This window comes from Ruditapes philippinarum, unplaced genomic scaffold (genome assembly GCF_026571515.1).
Source record: "Ruditapes philippinarum isolate M1 unplaced genomic scaffold, ASM2657151v2 ctg129_1_1_1_1, whole genome shotgun sequence".
Taxonomy (NCBI): domain Eukaryota; kingdom Metazoa; phylum Mollusca; class Bivalvia; order Venerida; family Veneridae; genus Ruditapes; species Ruditapes philippinarum.
The window spans coordinates 157641-179811 of NW_026854747.1; the positions used below are offsets into that span (position 1 = coordinate 157641).

General features: G+C 32.6%; 1 protein-coding gene across 1 annotated transcript; it reads left to right on the forward strand.

The window, feature by feature from the left end:
• Window positions 1-88: 88 nt before the first annotated feature.
• On the forward strand, window positions 89-18367 carry LOC132740916 (zinc transporter 6-like). The gene is made up of 13 exons (XM_060728978.1): window positions 89-248; window positions 2780-2820; window positions 3827-3913; window positions 4320-4404; window positions 6197-6239; window positions 7303-7368; window positions 7794-7874; window positions 9052-9087; window positions 12702-12845; window positions 13823-13942; window positions 14877-14979; window positions 16543-16659; window positions 17661-18367. Exons 1-13 carry the CDS (start codon window positions 185-187, stop codon window positions 18060-18062), a joined length of 1389 nt encoding a protein of 462 aa, XP_060584961.1. The 5' UTR covers window positions 89-184; the 3' UTR covers window positions 18063-18367.
• The last annotated feature ends 3804 nt before the right edge of the window (window positions 18368-22171 follow it).

A 22171-nucleotide genomic window follows, 5' to 3' on the forward strand; every position in this document is an offset into this window, starting at 1 on the left:
AAGCTTAATCGCATTGGTCAATCCCCCTACAAATTTTTCTACCTTCGTTTGAAGAGTTTATGTCAAAAACGTTTCTATTGGACAAATTAATTCGGTCGTCCAATGAAAATCATTGTTTTATAAATGTAGTTTTACAACACGGCAAAGATTTTTTTTTAACAAAAATAATAATCTTTCATTTTAGATGGCAAATTATGGCTCTGTTCCAGACCTTATAAGCAGTAGTGTTTCAGTAGATATTGGAAAAGGTAATCTAACACGTATTTCATTTCAAAATTAATCAGTTTGCGTTTTACATTTAACCAAAGTGTAAACATTTCGGATAACCATGTTTTTGGACAAACATGGTGTAATATCGTGATTTATAAGTTTATGTACCCTCGTCCCCCCCCCCCCACTCCCTAGCAAAAAAAAATAATAAAGGTTAATGAAAATAAATGAATAAAGTAAAAATATGTTATAAATAATATGTAATTAGGCAAAGCCAATGAACGGGGAAGTCAGTTTAATAAAATAACAGTTCATTTTACATTTTCCCCTTTAGAAGTGTTATTGGTATTTCATGCTCTGCTTCCATTGGCAATCTCCTGGATTAGACCCCTACGTATTTTTCAGGTCTAAAACTTGTATATAATACACTTACTAGGAACACTTGAAGAATTATTAATGAGCTGAAAAGTTGTGATTGTTCCGTTATCATTTAGTTTCATTTGCCCAACAACACATAAGTCATTAATAATATGAAATTAGGTGCTACCTATAGCGCGGAAAGCTCTTATGATTCATGATTTAAGCATAACATGTTTAGTGTACATGTTAACCAGATCTATCATGCAATTTGTTAGCTGCGAACAGGTTTTATAGTACTGCTAGACCTGTTTACTGTCACACAACGTCAAAATAAAAGCGACATATAAAGTTATGGAAGCCAGAACTAGCAATTCGTTAATAAGTAAATGCAGGTATTTTGTAACGAATAAATTGGTGGTGTTCAACCTATCATCGGAAGAGGGACCACTGCGCATGCGTCAACGTTTGGAAAATCCCGTCCACCATTTTCTGTTAATCTCTAATTACATATGTTGTTTTTACATTATTTTTAATGTGCTAATTTAATCAAAAAAATTTAAAAGTAACTTTTTACATTTATCATCGTGACTATAGTTCTTATGAATGAAATGAATGTTTATTTTCTGATTTTGTACATTATTCTTTCACCGGAAGCGCTATTAAGCATGCGTCTGCTAGCAATAGTCTGAATTATGTAGACGCTCATTTAAAGCGCTGTGATATCTATATTTAGCTCAAAAGGATTTCAAAATGGAGGCGCCCAATTAACTAAGGATTTTTTCACAGCTATTAGGTATACTAGGATATAAATTTTTTGAAATTTTCATTTACTTTTAATTTGATTTCATTTGAATTGATGCGCGTCGTACATGTTATCTAAGAGAGCTACAGCCCTCCCCGGGCCTTTGGCCCCTCTCGGACTTTCCTCGTATAACCAGTCTGCGTATAACACTGAAAATTTTGCTGATAGGCATAGAAATCTATATATTTTTAGCTCAACTATTTGTTAAGAATATGTATAGCTATCCTAGTCACCTGAGCGTCGGGTCGGCAGCCACTTACAGTGACTTATTTTAAAGTTTGCATACCACCTCAAATATCAAGCAGTTTTTTTTTTCACCAAAATATTCGGCAAAATTCGGCCCTATTCTCCCCTCAAAATAGTATGTTTTTTCCGCCCCTCAAAGCCTAAAATTCCCCCTACATGGCAGGCCGAATTTGCCTGCAGTAGATATCATTTTTTTTTGCAACTAACTGCCGAAAAATGTTTTATTTAATGCCTGTAAGAGTTACTGTTAAGCAAGGTTGTTTACAAATCGTTCTCTGGTAGGTAAATGGAGCTAGTCCCGGCGTCCCAACAAGTTTATCATGCGGCGCAATGCAACGCGATATTTGAGATCCTTATGTTAAGAAAAAGAGACATATTTTGAACTTGTGTTGCAAGAGTTGCTCCCCTTTTCCACCGCAAAGAAAACAATATAAAATAAGTAAACAAATAAAATTCCCCCTCCTATTACATTTTTCCCCCTCCAAAGGGCACCGAACCCCTTCCCCAAAAGTGAAAAAAAACACTGTCAAGGCTCTTTTACTATCAAGCACTAAGAATAGTCGAGCATGCTGTCCTACTGACAGCTCTTGTTTAAATTGGTTTCCTTTTAAACATACATGTGTAGCTGGGCAAGCCAATTTCCGGGCTTGCTTCTAAAACTTTGACTGTCTTGTATTAATTAATGTGTTGAAAGTCATGATGATAATATATGAATTTTGTCATAAAAATGCCCTGATGATCATGTCTGGTCTACAATTCCATTCTAAAACTACAGAAATGTGTTAGACATGGTGATAACATGTTGTAAGTGTCAGATCTTCTGCTCAAAGGTCAAGGTTACACTTATGAAAAAATTAACAAAGTAAAACACACGTTAGTTAGTAGTATTATATAAATTACCAAAATTTATCAGGTTTTAGTAACCTTTTATAAGATAAATTTACATTTACAGAAATTATTGTGTAAAAGATACACTTTAACAATTCATAATTGCCTCTTATGCATTTTTTTGAAAACACCTATATGGCATAAATATAAGTATATATGATAGAATTGCTGTACATGAACTTTGGGCAAGTAGTATATGTATGTACCGATGTGGTAAGCCTCTTCCTAAGTTCCTTTATGTTATCAGTCATTATAGAATAATTCCTGTTTCAGGTTATGTCTCAAAAGATGGCACAAAACAGACATCTACATCGGTGAGTTTATATTTATAATTATTTCATATATACAGTGAAATGCGACTTGCAGCCACATCAAAATTAATTAAGAAGACACCATTATTCTGGGCTGTTTTGGGTTTTTTTTAAAGAAACAAAAAACAATTTTCTTCATAAATAATTTAGAAAAATGACTTCTTTTAAGTCCACAACCATAATCTTTGTGACTTTATTGGTAAGACCATTCTATTAATATTTAAGTGAATTAAGACCACATTTACCTGGGATTCAATCAACAATATACCAGGAGTGAACAGTTCCTTTTTTTACAACATACATGTAGTTAATTATAACAAATAAACTTCATGGACAGATAACAGTTTACCAAAACACCTGTGCTGTGCAAAATTTAATATGCCCATCATGTAACAACGGCATAGTTTTAAATTAAGCATACACGGTTATGCATTGATTGATTAAAAATATTGAAGATAATTTTATTTCACTTCTATTAATGACAGCTCTAAGCATGGTATAATTATGGTAGACTGATTACATTCTACATTATATCTGAGACAGTATGTCTTTGTCCCAGCAACAGGTTGAATATCATTAGGAGATAAATGTTAGTTATTAGTTTCTCACATTGAATATTAACCTTAGAAAGGGATAAATGTCTAAGAGGTCAAGGTTAAATAAGTGTTTCCAATTTTAACTTTTAGTCAGATTCTTAGCCCTTAAGTTAACCTGTTGCATTTGTATATTAGATTTGACTAGCTTTAAATTTGGAGAATCCATTATAATTTAAAAGGATTAGAATATCAAAATACAATATAATTGTGCTAGCAGCAGCCTGGATCCAGGTGAGATTACTCAGATATGTAGACTGGCCTCTAGCCTTGCTCTATACTGGTGGCACAGGTTAATTAAGTTTGGTTTCAGCAGTCTAGGGGTTAGAACTTAGACATGTATATGTCAATTATTTGATATGGTGCAACTTATCTTATTTTTGTGTTGAATTACATTATTTTTGTTTACATTTCAGGACACAATTTATCCATTTGTCAGTCCCCAGAAATCATTCATCCGGTCATTTACTGCAGCCTTTCATTCTATACTACGCCTAAAAGAGGTAAAATCGAATGTCACGCTTTACTTTTGTTGATTTTTTTTTTACATTATAGCTAAAGTAGTTTTCGACATGATTGAATTATGGGTTTTGATTCAAGATTTTTTTTTCTGGGAAATTGATTATGAGAAAACAAAAAAAATTCTGCTTGAGAGAAGATATAAATAGTATTGTTGTTTTTATTTAACCCTTTTGGGAAAGAGTAAGATGTGTCCACCAAAGAAAAATTTAGAATAAACAAATCTGTTTTTAATCGTCTTGATTTGTGAAAAGATCAAGTTGCAGTAACAGCCAAGTTTTTGAATTTCAACACAAATAAGTAAAATAGGATATAGAAATTGTAAGTGATTGGGTGATCTTTCTTTAGAAGAGAGAAGATAAACATATTTAATGATCATGATTATTTCAGACAAAGAAGATTCTGGTTTTCTTAGCCCTTAATGTGGTTGGCACGGCAACTTTGTTGATATGGTGTCATGACACCAACAGCATGGGTAATTGTTTATATTTTTATCACATACCTTTGTAGCTATTACGACTACCTAAAAATGGTACGGGACAGCTGTATATGTGTTTTCATGTGACATAATTTGTGTTACATAAACATAGCATAAAAATGCACTTAGTTTTAGCATTACACTATTAAATGTCAACGAAAAAATGATTATTCTATCGACAAAAAATTGTTTTTTTTAATGTACTATGTAATATAAAGAATATTGTACTCTTGTTGTTCATTATTTAAGTTATTGAACTTGTTAAATAAATTATATGCTTGTAATATTCAGTATTTAACCATAACTCATTCAATAGTGTGTATATGTAAAATTAACTCCCTTTTGCAGCTCACAAGACAATATGAAATTAATATACATTATATATAAGAAGAATATACTGCAGGAAATATTTATACTGTACAACAGATATAGAGCCTTTTGTAAGGCAAAGACTTAAGACTATCTGATGTCATTAAATTTCAAAAAAGGGCAGCAAGAATACTCCTTGACAAAAACTTTGATACACCATCAAGTGAATTATTCAAAGAATTAAACTGGATGTCTTTTGACCAAAGAATCATATACAAAAAGTCAATTCTTATGTATAAATCAATTAATGAACCTGACTTTCCAACATATATGAAAAATAAATTCCAGACAGTAAACGAAAGGCACAACTTAAACCTCAGATCAGCACAAAATGCAAAGCTAATTATACCAAAACCTAAAACAGAATTCTTCAGAAAATCATTTGCATACTCTGGACCAAAAATATGGAATAACATACCAGTACATATAAGAAATTCCGATACTCTTCGGAAATTTCAATCAGCTTATATCAAATGGCAGTTTTCACCTTAAACTAGCTGTTGATTTATTCCTGTTGTATAAATTACTTATATGTACTTTTATTATTACTATATTACTATTGTTATCGTTTCTTTTACTTTTGCCCCATATTTTCCCAATAGGAAAATTTATGATTCAATGATGCCAAATGATGATTTCCTACTCCAATTGAACTTAAATTTATGTATATATATAGATATATTTTAGTTATATTTTAAAATAACTCATGAGCCAATATGTATTAGATAATAATATCACTTAAATTATCATCTGAATTTCCATGGTGTATTTTTAATTATAAATATTGTTTTAAATGTGTACTAAATATTGTTTTAAACAGGTACTATGTTAGTTTTACCTATCTGTACATATTGCTCTTTTTCTCTGTATTATTGTACAATCATTTCATTTTTTGCTTTATCAATCATTACTTCAATTTAATTGATCTGTTTTAATAATATTAAATTTTGTGTATATATGTTGTGTATATGTTGTGTACATGTAAACTGATTGTAATAATGTTATGCTGAGGCCCACATGGAAGATCGGGAAACTGAATGTGTAAGCCTCGTTAAATAAAGTCGTTACTTACTTACTTACTTACTTACTTTAGTAGTTGCTGAAGAAATACTCTAGAAAGTTAAATTTATTCAACAGGGCCCCGATGTTACAATATTTCAGGTTGAAATCCTCTCTCATACATTGATAACAAGTTTTGTCATATCTGGAAAGAAAAAAATCCCTCTCCCAAGCCCAAAAAAAAAATAAAAATTAAAAAAAAAATCGATAGAATTTTGCTGTCTCCAAGATCTATTAAACATAACATAAAGTTTTTGCATATACACAAAGTTGCTTAATAATTATTTCAGTTAGTTTGTTAACCCTACAAGCTACAAATTAAACTGCTACATGGATACATGTTTTGTGTTTTACTTTTTAGCTTTGACAGCCTATACCTACCTGACTTTATTTGACATCTTTAGGTAAGTATGTTTTACATACCATTTACTAGTATTCTTTATTGGTTTGTAAAATGTGGTTGTTCAGTACATGTTATTCACAACACAGCTTGAGTGCATCTGGTTATAGTACTTGGATTTCCAAACATGTGATCATTTCAAAATAAGGCAACTTTCCACCAACATATTTACTTATTTGTCAGGCAAATCAGAGCCATATGGATATTGATATATGGAGAGAGAACAGTATATTTCTGTTTTCTAATGATGAATGTAATTAACATTAGTGACATGTGTTGCAATAAAATACTGTTGAATAAAATATTTTGATAAATAATGGTTATAGCAAAGTAAATGTGATTTTCTGCAAAAACATCTTTTCAACTTGAGAACATTTCAATTTTATTTTTTTTGGACAGCTATAGTCACACTTCAGCTTAAACCTTTTATAAATTGTATATGCTAAATACCACTAAAACGACTAGTATGTAATTTGACTGTTTACTGCTGCATGTACTCACTGACATATCAGCATGCAAATGTGTTTATACTGTACTCCAGCTCTAATGTTTTACTGGTTACCATTGACTGTCATACTGACATGGCTGAAAACAATTGCTTTACTGGTTATCAGGACTTCAAGTGCCTTAAACTTTTATAATGATTTGATTAAAAGCAATTTATGAACATGTCTTATGCCATTCCATGTAAGTTTACCTCTGTTTATTCTATTGAATCATAGTATGTGAAGAAGTTGTTATTAGCTTGCAGAGAAAATGTTAAAATAGATAAAAAAAATCCCAAGTGAAAGCCCAACACAGAGCAAAACTAAAAATGTTGCAGACTCAATTTGAGTGAGCCTGTTCATGGATGGTAGTGGTATTTGCTTTGATTGAGGAACAAAAACTAGTAGATGTAATTTCAAACATAAAGATAATAAATATCTCTACAAGAAATTGGTGACAATAAAGATATTGTCACTTGTATCTTAAACAACTAATGCATGTTGATTTCAGACATTTTATCACATTGCCTCATCCAGTTAAATATGTTTAATTTTTTCCATGTTCCATGGTTCTGATTTCAGTTTGTTGACATGTCTACTGAGTATTTGGATTAGACTACAAAAACCATCACCGGCATATTCGTTCGGGTAAGATTGGTCATGTAATTAAATTATTTTTTAAATTGTCAAGACTACAAACTTTTAGCTAGCCATCACACAGGCACACTTTTTTGTATGTTTCCAGTGTGATAGTTTGTGCTCTCTCTACATGACATTTATAAAGGGCATCCTCGTGGCAACTTGAGTTGTTCCCAACTAGATCATGCAGCGTCAATGGTGTTTCCATTGTGTCCCAGGTTGCCTTGGGAATGCTTTAAGGTTGCAATTCTTGTTTCATAGACAGGGTTATAACAGAACTACAAATTACATAACTTCTGCATTAAACACTAGTCTTGCCTTGGTTACTCAGAAAATGTTCATCGACAATGTTTTTTTTTTTTTAAGTTTGTAAACATACCTGTAGATTATGTTTGTAATTACTATAAGTTATGTAACTTTTATTTCATTTACAGGTATGAGAGATTTGAGGTTTTAGCAACATTTGCTAGTACAATGTTAGCACAATTAGGTGCTTTATTTATCATCAAAGAAAGGTAATTATATCTGTTTTAATTAGTCAATTAAATCTTATAGTGATTGTAATAATTTTGACTAATCATATGATGTCAGGATACATCCAGTCAGCCGCTTCTTCAATGCAGATAACCAGAATCTGTACAATATATTTTTAGCTGCTTAAGTTTTTCTTTTCATGCCCCCATCTCTACCAGGCTGTGGGGGATGGGAGGGGCATTTAAATTTGCCCTTGTCTGTCCATGTGTTCTCCTGTTGTGTTGCATGTAGCTCTAAAAGTGCTTGAGCTAGAGTCAACAAACTTTACAGTTATGTTGATCAGCATTTGAAGTTGTGCACCTGGGCTTTTGCATGTTGATTAATTCAGTTTTGTCAGAGTAATAATATCTGTCATATTTTGCAGTTCGGATCGGAATATCCGTCCCGAGGTGACCCGCCCATTGGGCGGTAACGAGGCTTGCCGAGTTACCGCCCATGGGCGGGTGACCGAGGGACGGATATTCCGATCCGAACCGCAAACATATGTCAGATATTTTTTCTTGCATATTCTACCATATTCCATTATATTTTAAATTCTTTATCTTTATTTCAATGAAAAATTTATATCATTACAACCGTAACTACTTTCATTCAACAGCGTATGAATTACAAAATCATTCATAACGGTAAAATGACGTCATCGTTATCGTGCCATTGTACAGCACGCGACTCATCTGGAACCCCCCATGCCAGATGACATTTCCGGCATGGGTAAAACTAACGGAAACGCCAGTCTGATATGCAAGAATTATTGCCCCTGACTTAGTAAAAATTGACAGTTTCCAATTTGTGTTGCAAAACGCTGAAAAAAAATTAACCTTGAGTCATGAAAGTTTAACGAATGTTGGTCAGCATGTGTAGTTGTGCACCAGGGGGTTTGCTTGTCGATTTATCAGTATTTGTAGAGTTTTTGCCCTTGACTTAGTAAAAAATGCAATTTTTGATTTGTGTCCCGCATAGCTGAAAAAGTAATTGACCTGGAATCATGAAACTTTACAGACATGTTGGTCAGCATGTTAAAGTGTGCATCTGGGAGTTGTTTGTGTATTTATTCATTAATTTGTACAGTTATTGCCCTCTACAGGAATAATGTGTATTTCTATTTTATTGTTTATATGTTATCATATAGGAATTATATATATTTCATATTATTTACAGCATAGAGAGACTTATACAGCAACCAGAGATACACACGTAAGTTAAAAAAAAACACAAAAAAAACGTTTTGTCATTTGTTATTTTATAAACGTCAATTTTTTCTGAAGAAGACTAAACGTCGAAAGCTTAAGAAAAGCGTTTGTTATACCCCCAAAAACGAAGTTTGGGGGGGTATATAGGAGTCACCCGGTGGTCGGTTGGTCGGTCGGTCGGGCGGTCGGTCGGTCGGTCCAGACGTCCGTTGCATTTTCCTTGTCCGGACCATAACTTGAAGACTAATGGTTGGAATTCAATATAACAACATACAATGGTCTAGCACATTGAGAGGAAGTGCAGTGCACAAGAACCATAACTCTATCTTGACTAATTACAGAGTTATTGCCCTTTGTTACTTTTCCTTGTCCGGGGCATAACTTGAAAACTACTGGTTGGAATTCAAAACAATTTCATACAATTGTCAAACACAATAAGGGGAAGTGCAGTGCACAAGAACAATAACTCTATCTAAAGTAATTACAGAGTTATTGCCCTTTGTTACTTTTCCATTGCTTTCTTTTGTCCGGACCATAACTTGAAGACTAATAGTTGGAATTCAATATAACTACATACAATGGTCAAGCACATTGAGAGGAAGTGCAGTGCACAAGAACCATAACTCTATCTTGACTAATTACAGAGTTATTGCCCTTTGTTACTTTTCCTTGTCCGGGGCATAACTTGAACACTACAGGTTGGAATTCAAAACAACTTCATACAATTGTCAAACACAATAAGGGGAAGTGCAGTGCACAAGAACCATAACTCTATCTAAAGTAATTACAGAGTTATTGCCCTTTGTTACTTTTCCATTGCTTTCTTTTGTCCGGACCATAACTTGAAGACTAATGGTTGGAATTCAATATAACTACATACAATGGTCTAGCACATTGAGAGGAAGTGCAGTGCACAAGAACCATAACTCTGTCTTGACTAATTACAGAGTTATTGCCCTTTGTTACTTTTCCTTGTCCGGGGCATAACTTGAAAATTACTGGTTGGAATTCAAAAACAACTTCATACAATTGTCAAACACAGTAAGGGGAAGTGCAGTGCATAAGAACCATAACTCTATCTAAAGTAATTACAGAGTTATTGCCCTTTGTTACTTTTCCATTGCTTTCTTTTGTCCGGAGTATAACTTGAAGACTAATTGTTGGAATTCATTATAACTTCATACAATGGTCAAGCACATTGAGAGGAAGTGCAGTGCACAAGAACCATAACTCCATCTTGACTAATTACAGAGTTACTCCCCTTTGTTACTTTTCCATTGCTTTTTTTGTCCGGAGTATAACTTGAAGACTAATGGTTGGAATTCAATATAACTTCATACAATGGTCAAGCACATTGAGAGAAAGTGCAGTGCACAAGAACCATAACTCCATCTTGACAAATTACAGAGTTATTGCCCTTTGTTACTTTTCCTTGTCCAGAGCATAACTTGAAAACTACTGTTTGGAATTCAATACAACTTCATACAGTTGTCAAGGACATTAAAAGGAAGTGCAGTGCATAAGAGCCATAACTCCATTTTGACAAAATACAGAGTTACTGCCCTTTGATACTTTTCCTTGTCTGGAGCATAACTTAAAACGTATTGGTTGAAATTCAAAACAACTTCATACAATGGTCAAGCACAAAAAGAGGGAGGAAGTGCAGTGCACAAGAACTATAACTCCATCTTCAGTATTTATAGTTATTGCCCTTTGTTCCTTTTCTTTGTATTTCTGGACTTATTACAGAGTAATTCGATAAAACTTCTTCAATGGTCAACCACATTGAAAGGAAATGCAATATACAAGAACCACAACTATCTTTAATTGCTCACAACCATAACTCTATATTTCAATTCTTTTACAAGGTATTCTGTTACTAGTAACATCCTCATTTCCGAAGCAGTCTTGTGGGGGTATTAATCACATTTAGTGATAGTTCTAGTTTTTATTGAACTGATTATACACGTAAGTTAACAAATTACATTTCATTGATACATTTACATAATGTACATTGTCTATCGATAAGCTTTATTTTAAATTAGGTTGGTATTTTCACAAATTCATGCTTAAACACACATTATGTCTCAGAAACAAATAAATTTTTACTTCTTTAGAAAGGACAGACATTTTTAATGTTTTTAGCTCGACTTTTCTATGAAAAGGGGAGCTATCCTACTCGCCCCGGCGTCGGCGTCGGCGTCACACCTTGGTTAAGTTTTTCGTACCACCCCACTTTATTTCAGAAGTATTACAAGTATGGCTTTGAAACTTACCATACTTGTTCACCATCATAACCTCCATCTACAGACAAGAGTACATAACTCTGTCAAGGTTTTTGACAGAATTATGGCCCTTTTTTGACTTAGAAAGTGTATTGAGCTTGGTTAAGTTTTTTGTACCACCTCACTTTATTTCAAAACCATTGGAGGTATTGCTTTGAAACTGACCATACTTGTTTACCATCACGACCTTCATCAACAGACAAGAGGACATAACTCTGTCAAGGTTTTTGACAGAATTATGCCCCTTTTTGACTTAGAAAATACATTGAATATGGGGTAAAATCCACTTATTGCCTTAACCCTTTGAGATATTGCTTTGAAACTTTTAATGCTATTTCACATCATTACCCCCATCTGTACGCAAGAGAAGGTAACTCTGTCAAGGATTTGTTTTTAAAAATTAAGGCCTTTTATCGACTTAGAATCTTGGTTAAGTTTTTAGTACCAGTCCACTTTTTGACTGAACTGTTTGAGATATTAATTTGAAAGTTGGAATACTTGTTTACAATCATGATTCCCAAACATGTCCAGGAGAAGGTAATTCTGTCAAAGATTTTATTTGAATTATGGCCCTTAACTGTCAATGTTTTGTATTATAGGCAAGCACTAAAAAACTTAAAAAATCTAAAAAAATTCATTCCTATCCACTTGTTCACTTTACCATAAATTATGTCATATAAACATTGCTGTAATATTCAAGGGTATCAAACAACTAGTTCACTTTAAAAATACAGAGATTCTTGTATTGCCTTTTACTGCAAAAACTTTTTTTATTGGCAAGCAATAAAAAAGTCGAGCGCGCTGTCTTACGGACAGCTCTTGTTAGAGACTGTTAGATGCTTGTTAACCTGAAGAAAGTCATGAAAAATGTGAAATAGTTTGTCATAAAAGTAGGAAAATGTAAATAAAGTATTTTTTTGACTTCCATACAAAATACTAATTCATTATAAGTGTACTTGTTGCCAAAAAGCAACAGATAAAAAAGATTGTTCTCATTTGCCAATGGGAACATTTTTTATACTATAAAAGTATTACAAAATAAAAAAACTTTTGAGAAAATATTAATACAGTTTTGTCAAGGTGGATTTATTTGAAATATTTTGGGTTATCTAGAGGCATGCAAAATTAGCAAAATTAAGGTCACTCTCTGAGTCAATGTATATGAGCCGCGTCACGACAAAACCAACATAGTGCGTTTGCGACCAGCATGGATCCAGACCAGCCTGCGCATCCGCGCAGTCTGATCAGGATCCATGCTGTTCGCTTACAGCATGGTCGTTGGTTTTGTCGTGACACGGCTCATACAGTTTTAATGTTGGATTTTATATTTCAGAGGTCGACTATTGGTAGGGGTTATGTTTGCTTTCATACTTCACATGTTTCTAGTATACAGTGTAGATAATAAAGCTTTAAATCATGTGATGAGAGCATCTAGTTCAAGTTGGTTACAGGAACATACAACAGATATCAGTGAAAGGTACTCAATTATATACATGTATATATAAAAAAGTTTGATTCCTTGTGTGGATCTAATGTATAAAAAATAATTTTATGGGAAATGCAGAAAATAAATATTGTTCATTTTTTTGTATGTTTAATTCTGTTAGAGATTTCAATGGTGTACACATATCTTCAGGCAGTAACATATGATAATTATTATATGTTACATATATCACATACCACAAATATCAGTGAAACTTAGTCATTTATAATTTATAAGACAAGCTGTGTCTTTGTTTATGAAATTATATATATCAGTGAAAGGTAGTCAGTAGAATGTTGTTTTTTCTCACAAAAATGGACCTTGCTTAATGAGTTTATAGATTTACGTAAAAGACGTCAGTTTTATTATATATTGCATATCATAGATAAAATAATATAGATATATTTAACAGATGGAATATATCACAAAACATTCTCCTTTGTTGGTTACTTTAAAGATATCATGAAAGGAAAGAAATAAATATATCTATAAATCTAAACCTTTGCAACGGGTTATAAAAATTTCATTGGAAGACTTTACATAGTTAAATGTATGACATTCACGTGTTTGATTTGTTATTATTATCATTACTTTATACTATAATGATAGGAAAAAAAGCTAAATGTCAGTTTATGCCATTTAAATGTTGAGTAATATTATTTTATTGGCAACAATATTGTTTGGGGTTTTCCCTATTTGACATGGAGGAAAGGATATATTTGAGCCGCGTCATGACAAAATCAACGTAATGCGTTTGCGACCAGCATGGATCCAGACCAGCCTGCGCATCCGCGCAGTCTGATCAGGATCCATGCTGTTCGCTATCAGTTTCTCTACTTGTAATAGGGTTTGTAAGCGAACAGCATGGATCCTGATCAGACTGCGCGGATGCGCAGGCTGGTCTGGATCCATGCTGGTCGCAAACCCATTATGTTGGTTTTGTCGTGACGCGGCTCATTTTATATTTTCAGTTTATGCTACCTAATACCAGGTTTAAGCAAGTTGTTATTACCACGGATCAACCCACTGGCCCTGATAGCTTTTGCTGGAGGCTTTATGCTTACAATAACACATGTTCTTATTGATACAAAGTGAGTATATTAACATGTTATTTAGGTCATAACGTAATAACATGTCAATGTAGTAAAGTACCAGTGTGCTGTATAAACAATATTAATATGTCAATGCAGTTAAGAAGCAGGTCATGCTGTGCATCAATGCAGTTTGGCAAGGCTCTATAATGTTTGTTGGCCAATTTTCAAGTTGGAAAATGCAACAGGATAAATGTTACAGTAAAATAACAATATTTGTTTGCCTTTTCCTGAACCTCTATCAATAATTATAATGTTTGTTGAAAGCTTTAGTTTATATTCATCAATTTATTTATTAACAAAAGGGCCTGTATGCACCTCACTGTGTAAAAGATTTACACGTACAACTAGCTGTCCAGATGTTACTGGACTGGTTGTAATTGAGTGCCTGTTTGCACCTGAAATAATGCATAAAGGAACACCTGAGGTCTCCCTCCACCAGTCAAGCTGTAAAGTCACTATATGACCTGTACATTGTAACTTGAAACACTAAAGAACACTTGCTAAGAAAAACCAAATTACTAGATAGTCTCATCACATTAAAAGATTTTCTGCTTTTTGCAAGATTTGAAAAGAGTTCAATAAATCTTAACATTTCCAATTATATTCAGATGTAAAAAAATCCCTTAACAAAGCAGCAGTAAAAACTGCTTACATTCTGTGCAAGACTGGTCCTATATACACGGTTGTTTGCATATATTACCCAGGCCACTAGGCGGGGGTTATATTTCACACAGTCTTTACATAAGTAAGGTCATACATTGTATAACCTGTCAAACAAATTTATGATACAGTATACTTCTTTTACTTGAGAAAAAATTGAAATTACTTAATAAATTGAGAGTATCCATGTATCATTATATAGCTTATATAAATGTCAGGTTTATCCAACGAAAAGTGACGTTACAAACATGCAGTATTATATTATTTACAGGAGTTATTTTTCATCTGACACATTGGCAGCCATGATGATAGCTGTGATGACATGTGGTACAATGTTTCCTATGGCTGTCTATACTGGCAAAATACTTCTACAGGTAATATTTACTTCAAAATACTTCTACAGGTAATATTTACTTCGAAATACTTCTACAGGTAATATTTACTTCGAAATACTTCTACAGGTAATATTTACTTTATAATACTTCTACAGGTAATATTAACTTCGAAATACTTCAACAGGTAATATTTACTTTGAATTACTTCTACAGGTAATATCTACTTCGAAATACTTCTACAGGTAAAATTTACTTCAAAATACTTCTACAGGTAATATTTACTTCAAAATACTTCTACAGGTAACATTTACTTCAAAATACTTCTACAGGTAATATTTACTTCAAAATACTTCTACAGGTAATATTTACTTCAAAATACTTCTACAGGTAATATTTACTTCAAAATACTTCTACAGGTAATATTTACTTCAAAATACTTCTACAGGTAACATTTACTTCAAAATACTTCTACAGGTAATATTTACTTCAAAATACTTCTACAGGTAATATTTTGCTTTGATACTTCAAGACTTGACAGTTGGGAATTACTTATAGGGACTACATCGTATCTGTCAATATCATAGAATTTCTTAACGGTATATTCTTCTTGATGAATTTGTTATATTTTTGGTTTTAACTTTTAAGTAAACTGTTTTTTGTTGAATTTGTATGGATTATATTCAGTGGGACAAATACGCTAAATGTAAAAGATAAAGGCCCATAATGCCCCACAATTTTTTTTTTTATTTTTCAAAGCTTTTTATTTTTGATGTCTGATTTTATTTTCCATGACCCTTGGTTTTCTTCCGTTGCTTTTTGTAAATAAGTACAGTTATAGTGATTCAGTATTTTGTATGGAAGTCAAAACACTACGTTGTTTACATATTGCTACTTCTGTGACCAATAATTTCACATTCAGCACTACTTTCTTCAGGTGATATCCATCTAACATGCTCTTAAACCATTACCTAAATGTTATGACACATATTTTCTCTTTTTACAGAAGGAAATATTTATTTATTTCTGGAGCATAGTGTGCCTTAAAGGTAGAACGCGACACTTTGCGAACTTTCAAGTAGCGTCTTGAAAATTGGCATGCAGAAAGTTGACCATATATCTGATTAGATTCCGTTGATTTTTTTCCGATAGTTTTACCCAATTTATGTACATACGATGTCAAAGTGGACCATCAAAGCCGGTTTTTAAACATGACATCATTGCGTATCCTTGGCAACTGTTAGGGTATCACAACGCCATAGGCAGAAAAAAATATCTTAAATTCTACAGCATTCGACGGAAATTATTTTTACCTTTAAGCTGATATAAAATTTATCGTTTTACGCGGAAAATTGTTTGAAAAATGGAAAGAAAACTGTCAATTTTGTTTAAAATTAGACGTTCAGTTTAGCCGCTTTTTTCGGCTTTTAAGCGGCTTTATAAAAAAATTCCTGAAATAAATTTTTGATTTTTTTCTTTAAACGTCCTTTAAAATGTATACTCAGTCTTAATGACTAAAAATAATAGGGGGTTACCGACATAGTGACTGAGGCATAGTGTGCCTTTAAAGGTACTTGCAAATGATTTGTTATATTAATATTTCAGACAACTCCAGCCCATATGTTAGGACAGTTAGACAAAGTTCTGAGAGAAGCCTCTACACTAGATGGTGTTTTAGAATTCAGAGAAGAACATTTCTGGACTCTCTCATTTGGATCCCTGGTAAATTGATAGTTTTATTTTCAAATGAATTTGGAACACAAAGATTCTTTATGTCAAATATTTATATGTCCCTTTTTATCTGCAAGTGGGATATTTTGCCCTTAATTCAAGGTTTTCAGAGATGAGTAACTCATTGGAATAAAGTAGGTTATAATTTCTTGAATTATGCCCCTTACATGCACTCCAGTTAAAAAGAATATCACTTAGATGTTATTTGTTTCATATTTATATATTGATTCTTTTAAAAAAAAGACATCAGTTGACCAATTAGTAATTATAGCATAGATGTAAAGGCAAGATAATTGATATATGTGTAATGCAGAGTTTTACATTAATTAAAGGAAGTTAATCTATCAGTTCTTGACGGTTTATAAAGCTGTACAGTCAGTGATACTATGTTATAATTTGTTAAATTAATATAGTATATTTATTCAAGCTCAAATGCAAATAAAAAATGATCTAGCAAGTTATAAATATCAATAATACTTGAGTCTGTTTTCTGGAGGTTAACACATTACCAGATCTGGTGTTACATGATAAAATATATTTCCATGTCCTAAGTAGGGCTTGGTTTTGTAGAGGCAGACCTCTTAACCATCAAGCTATCTCTGCCCTAGGTTGGATGACAGATTAACATAAATGGCTGATTCTACATAATCTGCTTTGAAGAAATAAAACTTTGAAGCACCTTGTTTTAATTACATGATATTAATTATTTAATAAATGTGAGTCAATGTATTTTTGACTTTCATCAAAGTCTGTCCCAGCAATGCTTGAAATTTGTTTAATTACAATTTTCTCTAATGCTAAAAACAAGAAATAGATATTGGCATTTGCCAAACCTTTCTTCTATATTTATCAAACATTGTCTGTGATGTCCTTTGTTAGTTGTTTCCCAATGATAAATAAATGTGTTTAAATTTGTACTCTGATGAGCATCAATACAGAACCATTATTGCTGTCTTGCAACAAACTAACATGAATATATATCTGAATTTCAGGCTGGTTCAGTACAAGTTAGAGTAAGACGAGATGCCAATGAACAGCTTGTTTTATCTCACGTTTATAACAGGTTGTCTAATCTAGTATCTAACCTTACTATTCAAGTGTTTAAAGATGATTGGACAAGAGCTTCTACCTATAGTTTTATGGGTAGCGGGGCTAACCCCGCCTTCCAGTCATCGTACCATTATTCAGGGCCCCCGTTACTGCCGGCCAGGGGACCTTCACCTACACAGGACACTCCATTTACATCATCATTAATGAACCAGAACAAACAAACATTGATGACTCAGCAATATGGAGGGTATGGGTCATCTCAAGGTCATTCACATGAAGGTCATGGTCATGGACATTCACATGAAGGTCATGGTCACTCACATGGCCACAAGTCTAATTGGTGATCTATAGAGTTTTACATGTTAAGTAGGAAAGAAAACAGTTTTGTTCAAATTAAAAGATTATTAATTTGTTGTGCAATAAGTACATTAAAAACATTTTGAATAACAAATTCAAATTAAGGAAATTATGTTAAGAAAGCACCCTCAGCAAGGTAATTTTTATTGCAAATAAAGTTATTTCTGGTTATGATAATTGGGTCTACAAAGAATGGCATTATTTAAAGATTTTAGGGTTTTATGTTTTTTTACTTGTAAATCAATATATTTTTTCATTTGTGGTGTACCATGAATCTCAAAATAACATTTTAGAAATTTTAAGGCTGTGTCTTATTCCTTCTAACTATTTAAAAAAAAGATTTTGTTTCACAAGAAGAAATAAATATTATAATTATTAATATTTTAGAATGTTTGAATGAATAAATAAATTCTGTGATACATAAGGCGAAAAGAGACTTTAGGAACAACATGTATGTATGTTTGAGTATTATTTATGTGAATGTGTATTTGTGAACATGTATATATGTACATGTATAAATGTAAACATGTTTTGTGATGAGTGAAGAGGTGCAAGTTTTGTTCTCATTAGTAACTTCTGGTGAAGTAGAGATATTCAACTGATGTAATTTGAGTGTGAGTCAAATCAACTATGACACATCTTAAACCTTAAAATATGTCAAAAAAGTCATATAAAATAGTCATAACTCCTGTGTAAGGTGTCGGAGGTCGTCCAGCAGTTTTGAACATTTTGTTAATGCATTAAAGTTTATTAACTTTATATGAACTATATAAATTGTAAGTTTGAAACTGCAATACAAATTATAAGGATAATTTGTTCCCGATCCTGCTTTTGTTTTGATAATGCAGAACCATAGTCTGATGTCTGAACAGAATTGACACGAAGATAGATTGTTACCTACATGTATTATGTTTGCTTTATTTACATGCGATGGTTGTGTAATGTGAAATTGTCAACAAAAAAAGAATGAAAGAAATTTATTGATAACAAAATTGAAACTGGTTTTTTGTAAATTTTTATCTGATCACATGCACATGGTTTATGAAAAATAAAAGTCTTTATTATTATTTTCGTTCTTTATGTGTTTTTGTATTATTATTAAGAAAACTACCATTTGTCATCCTGTTTTAAGAGCATATTTTATACGTCATTAAAGATACAGTTTCCCTGTGGAAGTTTCTCATTATTAACTTATAAACATGTAAAGTAAACTAACCTAAATGCAAAATAAGCTTAATTTAATATCCAGTAACATGTTCTTGTACATAGTAAAGTCAAGTCACCTATATAATATAGGATGTTACTAAGAGTGATTACTGGAATCACGACCATATTTCCGCTATACTGGAAAGATGACCATATTTCCTCTTATAACACCATGGTACTGCAGCTGATCTGACAGTCGTCTATATAGACATTAGAATTAATCTCGGTCATTTAAAGTAATATATACAAGCAGCTAGCATTCATTATAATAGATGTATCACAATACTCTTGTAAATGGACATGTCCAACCAAAGACGTTTTCGCTACTTAAATGAATAGTTGTTATTGGAGAACCATATTATCTGTAAGTTTATATCATCTTGGAATCTTGTGTTAAGAAAGAATAAGTTTTATCAAGCATGACCAGAAGTGTATACATGTAATTGGATTCTTCAAAAACGACATTAACTTGATATATGTAAAGTCAAACTAAAAACATGGACCTACAGAATAAAAAGTTCATTTTATCATCTTGTATTGTTATAGTACATGTCAACAGATTTATTATATACAGATGTTTGCACAGCAGTTATTGTATCACGAAATGTGGACGATTGTTGGACTTTTGTAACCAAACGGTGTTGTCCTCCTGTGAAACAAAGCGGTTGTTAAAATAATTGCGGCAGTTCACAGTTCTTTCAGACAGGAATATAATTTCACAGCCAACAGAACGCATGTGAAGACCTTGGATCATCCTACAATTAAGTCAACCCTGCAATCTCTACTAAATTCATCAATACAGTTAACAGTATCACACTGTTTCTTCCCCAATACATTAATTCATTGCGCAAAACTCATTTGGATGTGCTATTGAGTGCATCAGAAAAAAATCGATTTGTTGCGAATGCGGCGTTGTCAAACGACCATATATCATGAAAATCGGTGACCCTGCGTTCTAACACGCAATGCATAACAGTTCAAACTGGACAGAAATCAATAAGAAGATTACAAAATGCATGAATCACCACTGTGAGAGATGTTACAGAGACCGATTGTCAGGTTTGGTGGTATGGCATACAATGCACGTCCAAATATGTTTAGTGCAGATTTAGGTGATAATGGTCCGTTAGGGGATTCTCTGGTAGAAACGCCTTACTATTTCTTCATTAGAACTTCTCTGATCTGTCCATTGGTGCTGTATAAATGACTCCCTTTTCTATCCCTTTTAAGATACATTTGAACAGTCAAGAAATTTTGAATCTGTACAAATGAAAGCAATCATAGAAATTCTACGTTTAATTATGTCTCACTGGTAAAATATGTCGAATAATGTCACCTGGGACACTAACAATAACAAAAATTAAGTAATCATGATGTCACGTTTTACAAAACGAGTGGTTTCATTTATCAATTTCACAAAAAATAATGTATACTTGATTGTACAATATATACATTTGAATGAAATATACGAGATGTAACTTGCGTTTTTAAAGTTTAAAAAAAAACATATATGAAGCTAAATCAAAGATTGAGGCCTTGGGGTTTTTCAATCATTACACTTAAAAACGACCTCGACCTTCTGTTGCAAGCTAGATAACTATCCCTCTTGGAGTTATTCAACTACCCATGCTGGATTTCGAACCCTTAGTTGAGAAGTGTAATTGGATAGTTAACAAGTAAATGTTCCCATAATCATAATGAACATGTTAAACAGAATGTGGTTGCTATGGTAATCAAATCAGTGTTCGGTATTCCTCGAAATATTCAAACCTACAGCAAACTTTAAGATAACGATAAATGGCCATAAAACATACAACAACATATTGAATGCTTGATACCTAGACGACATCTTACCGCAAGTCATTATAGGGTCTTAATGAACAAAGATTGTAATGTATGATAATTATAAGCATGGCAACTGTAAAAACACTTTATTCGCTTGATAGCAGTGTTCAATGATAAATGCTGTTCTACAGTTTTTTAATGATAAGAACATATGTCATCAAAATTTGTGGTCAGTGTAATTAATTCCTTAGTTAGCTAGTTGACCATTTCATTATTTCTTTTAATATATCTGTTCAAAATCTAATCAAACAACACGCTGTTGCAGAGCGTCAAATTGCACATTAATTAGATAAAATCATGTTTTACACGTTGACAGTACTGTTTAGCGTAAAAATATATGTTTCTTAAGATAAATATAAGCGTTTTCTGTTCACCATTAAGTACAGTCAGTACAAAGCTATATAGTTGCGATTATTCTACCAGTACTATATCAGGTCACGCCAGACTAACGTTTAAAGTCTGCCAAATATATGTACTGTTCCTGCACCATATCATATTTTATATATTTATCCTAGGTTAAAGTAATCGAAGTTTTACTGTATTGAAAATCATTGAATATGATACGCACGATTTTCTCGTGCGTCAGTAATATATAATAAAGTCGGTTAGACGTGTATATCATTCGAGGTTTTCTGCATTGCTACACACGTTTATTGTACTATATCATACACTGAATCCCTCCCACCCTCCCGAAAAGTACACACACTTACACCTACAAAGTAGAATTAATCTGCAAAGTAACGATGATTTTCCTTGGTTCTACATATAATGGCCATTATTATTCTTGCTGGAAACGTTAACAAAAAACGACAAGAATATTCATATAGTCGGATAGTTATGGTATTTGAAAAATATATTATAAAGGTGCATTTTAGATTAATTTACGCAAGCCGTTGCGTTTTGGTTACGATTTTAATTTAACTGAAATATTGTATATTTTACAGATTTTGCTCCAAGAATAAGATGTACTACTTTCTGGGATGTCCATTATATTGGAGAACGATTCTTTAGTGAAATGCTGACCCTTGAACTTTTCTGATTTCAA

Coding starts and splice junctions, on each gene's coding strand:
- LOC132740916 (XM_060728978.1), top strand. CDS start 185: ATGGCAAATTATGGCTCTGTTCCAGACCTTATAAGCAGTAGTGTTTCA. Junction 4,405..6,196: donor TCATGACACCAACAGCATGG/GTAATTGTTTAT, acceptor TTTACTTTTTAG/CTTTGACAGCCTATACCTAC. Junction 7,369..7,793: donor TCACCGGCATATTCGTTCGG/GTAAGATTGGTC, acceptor TTTCATTTACAG/GTATGAGAGATTTGAGGTTT.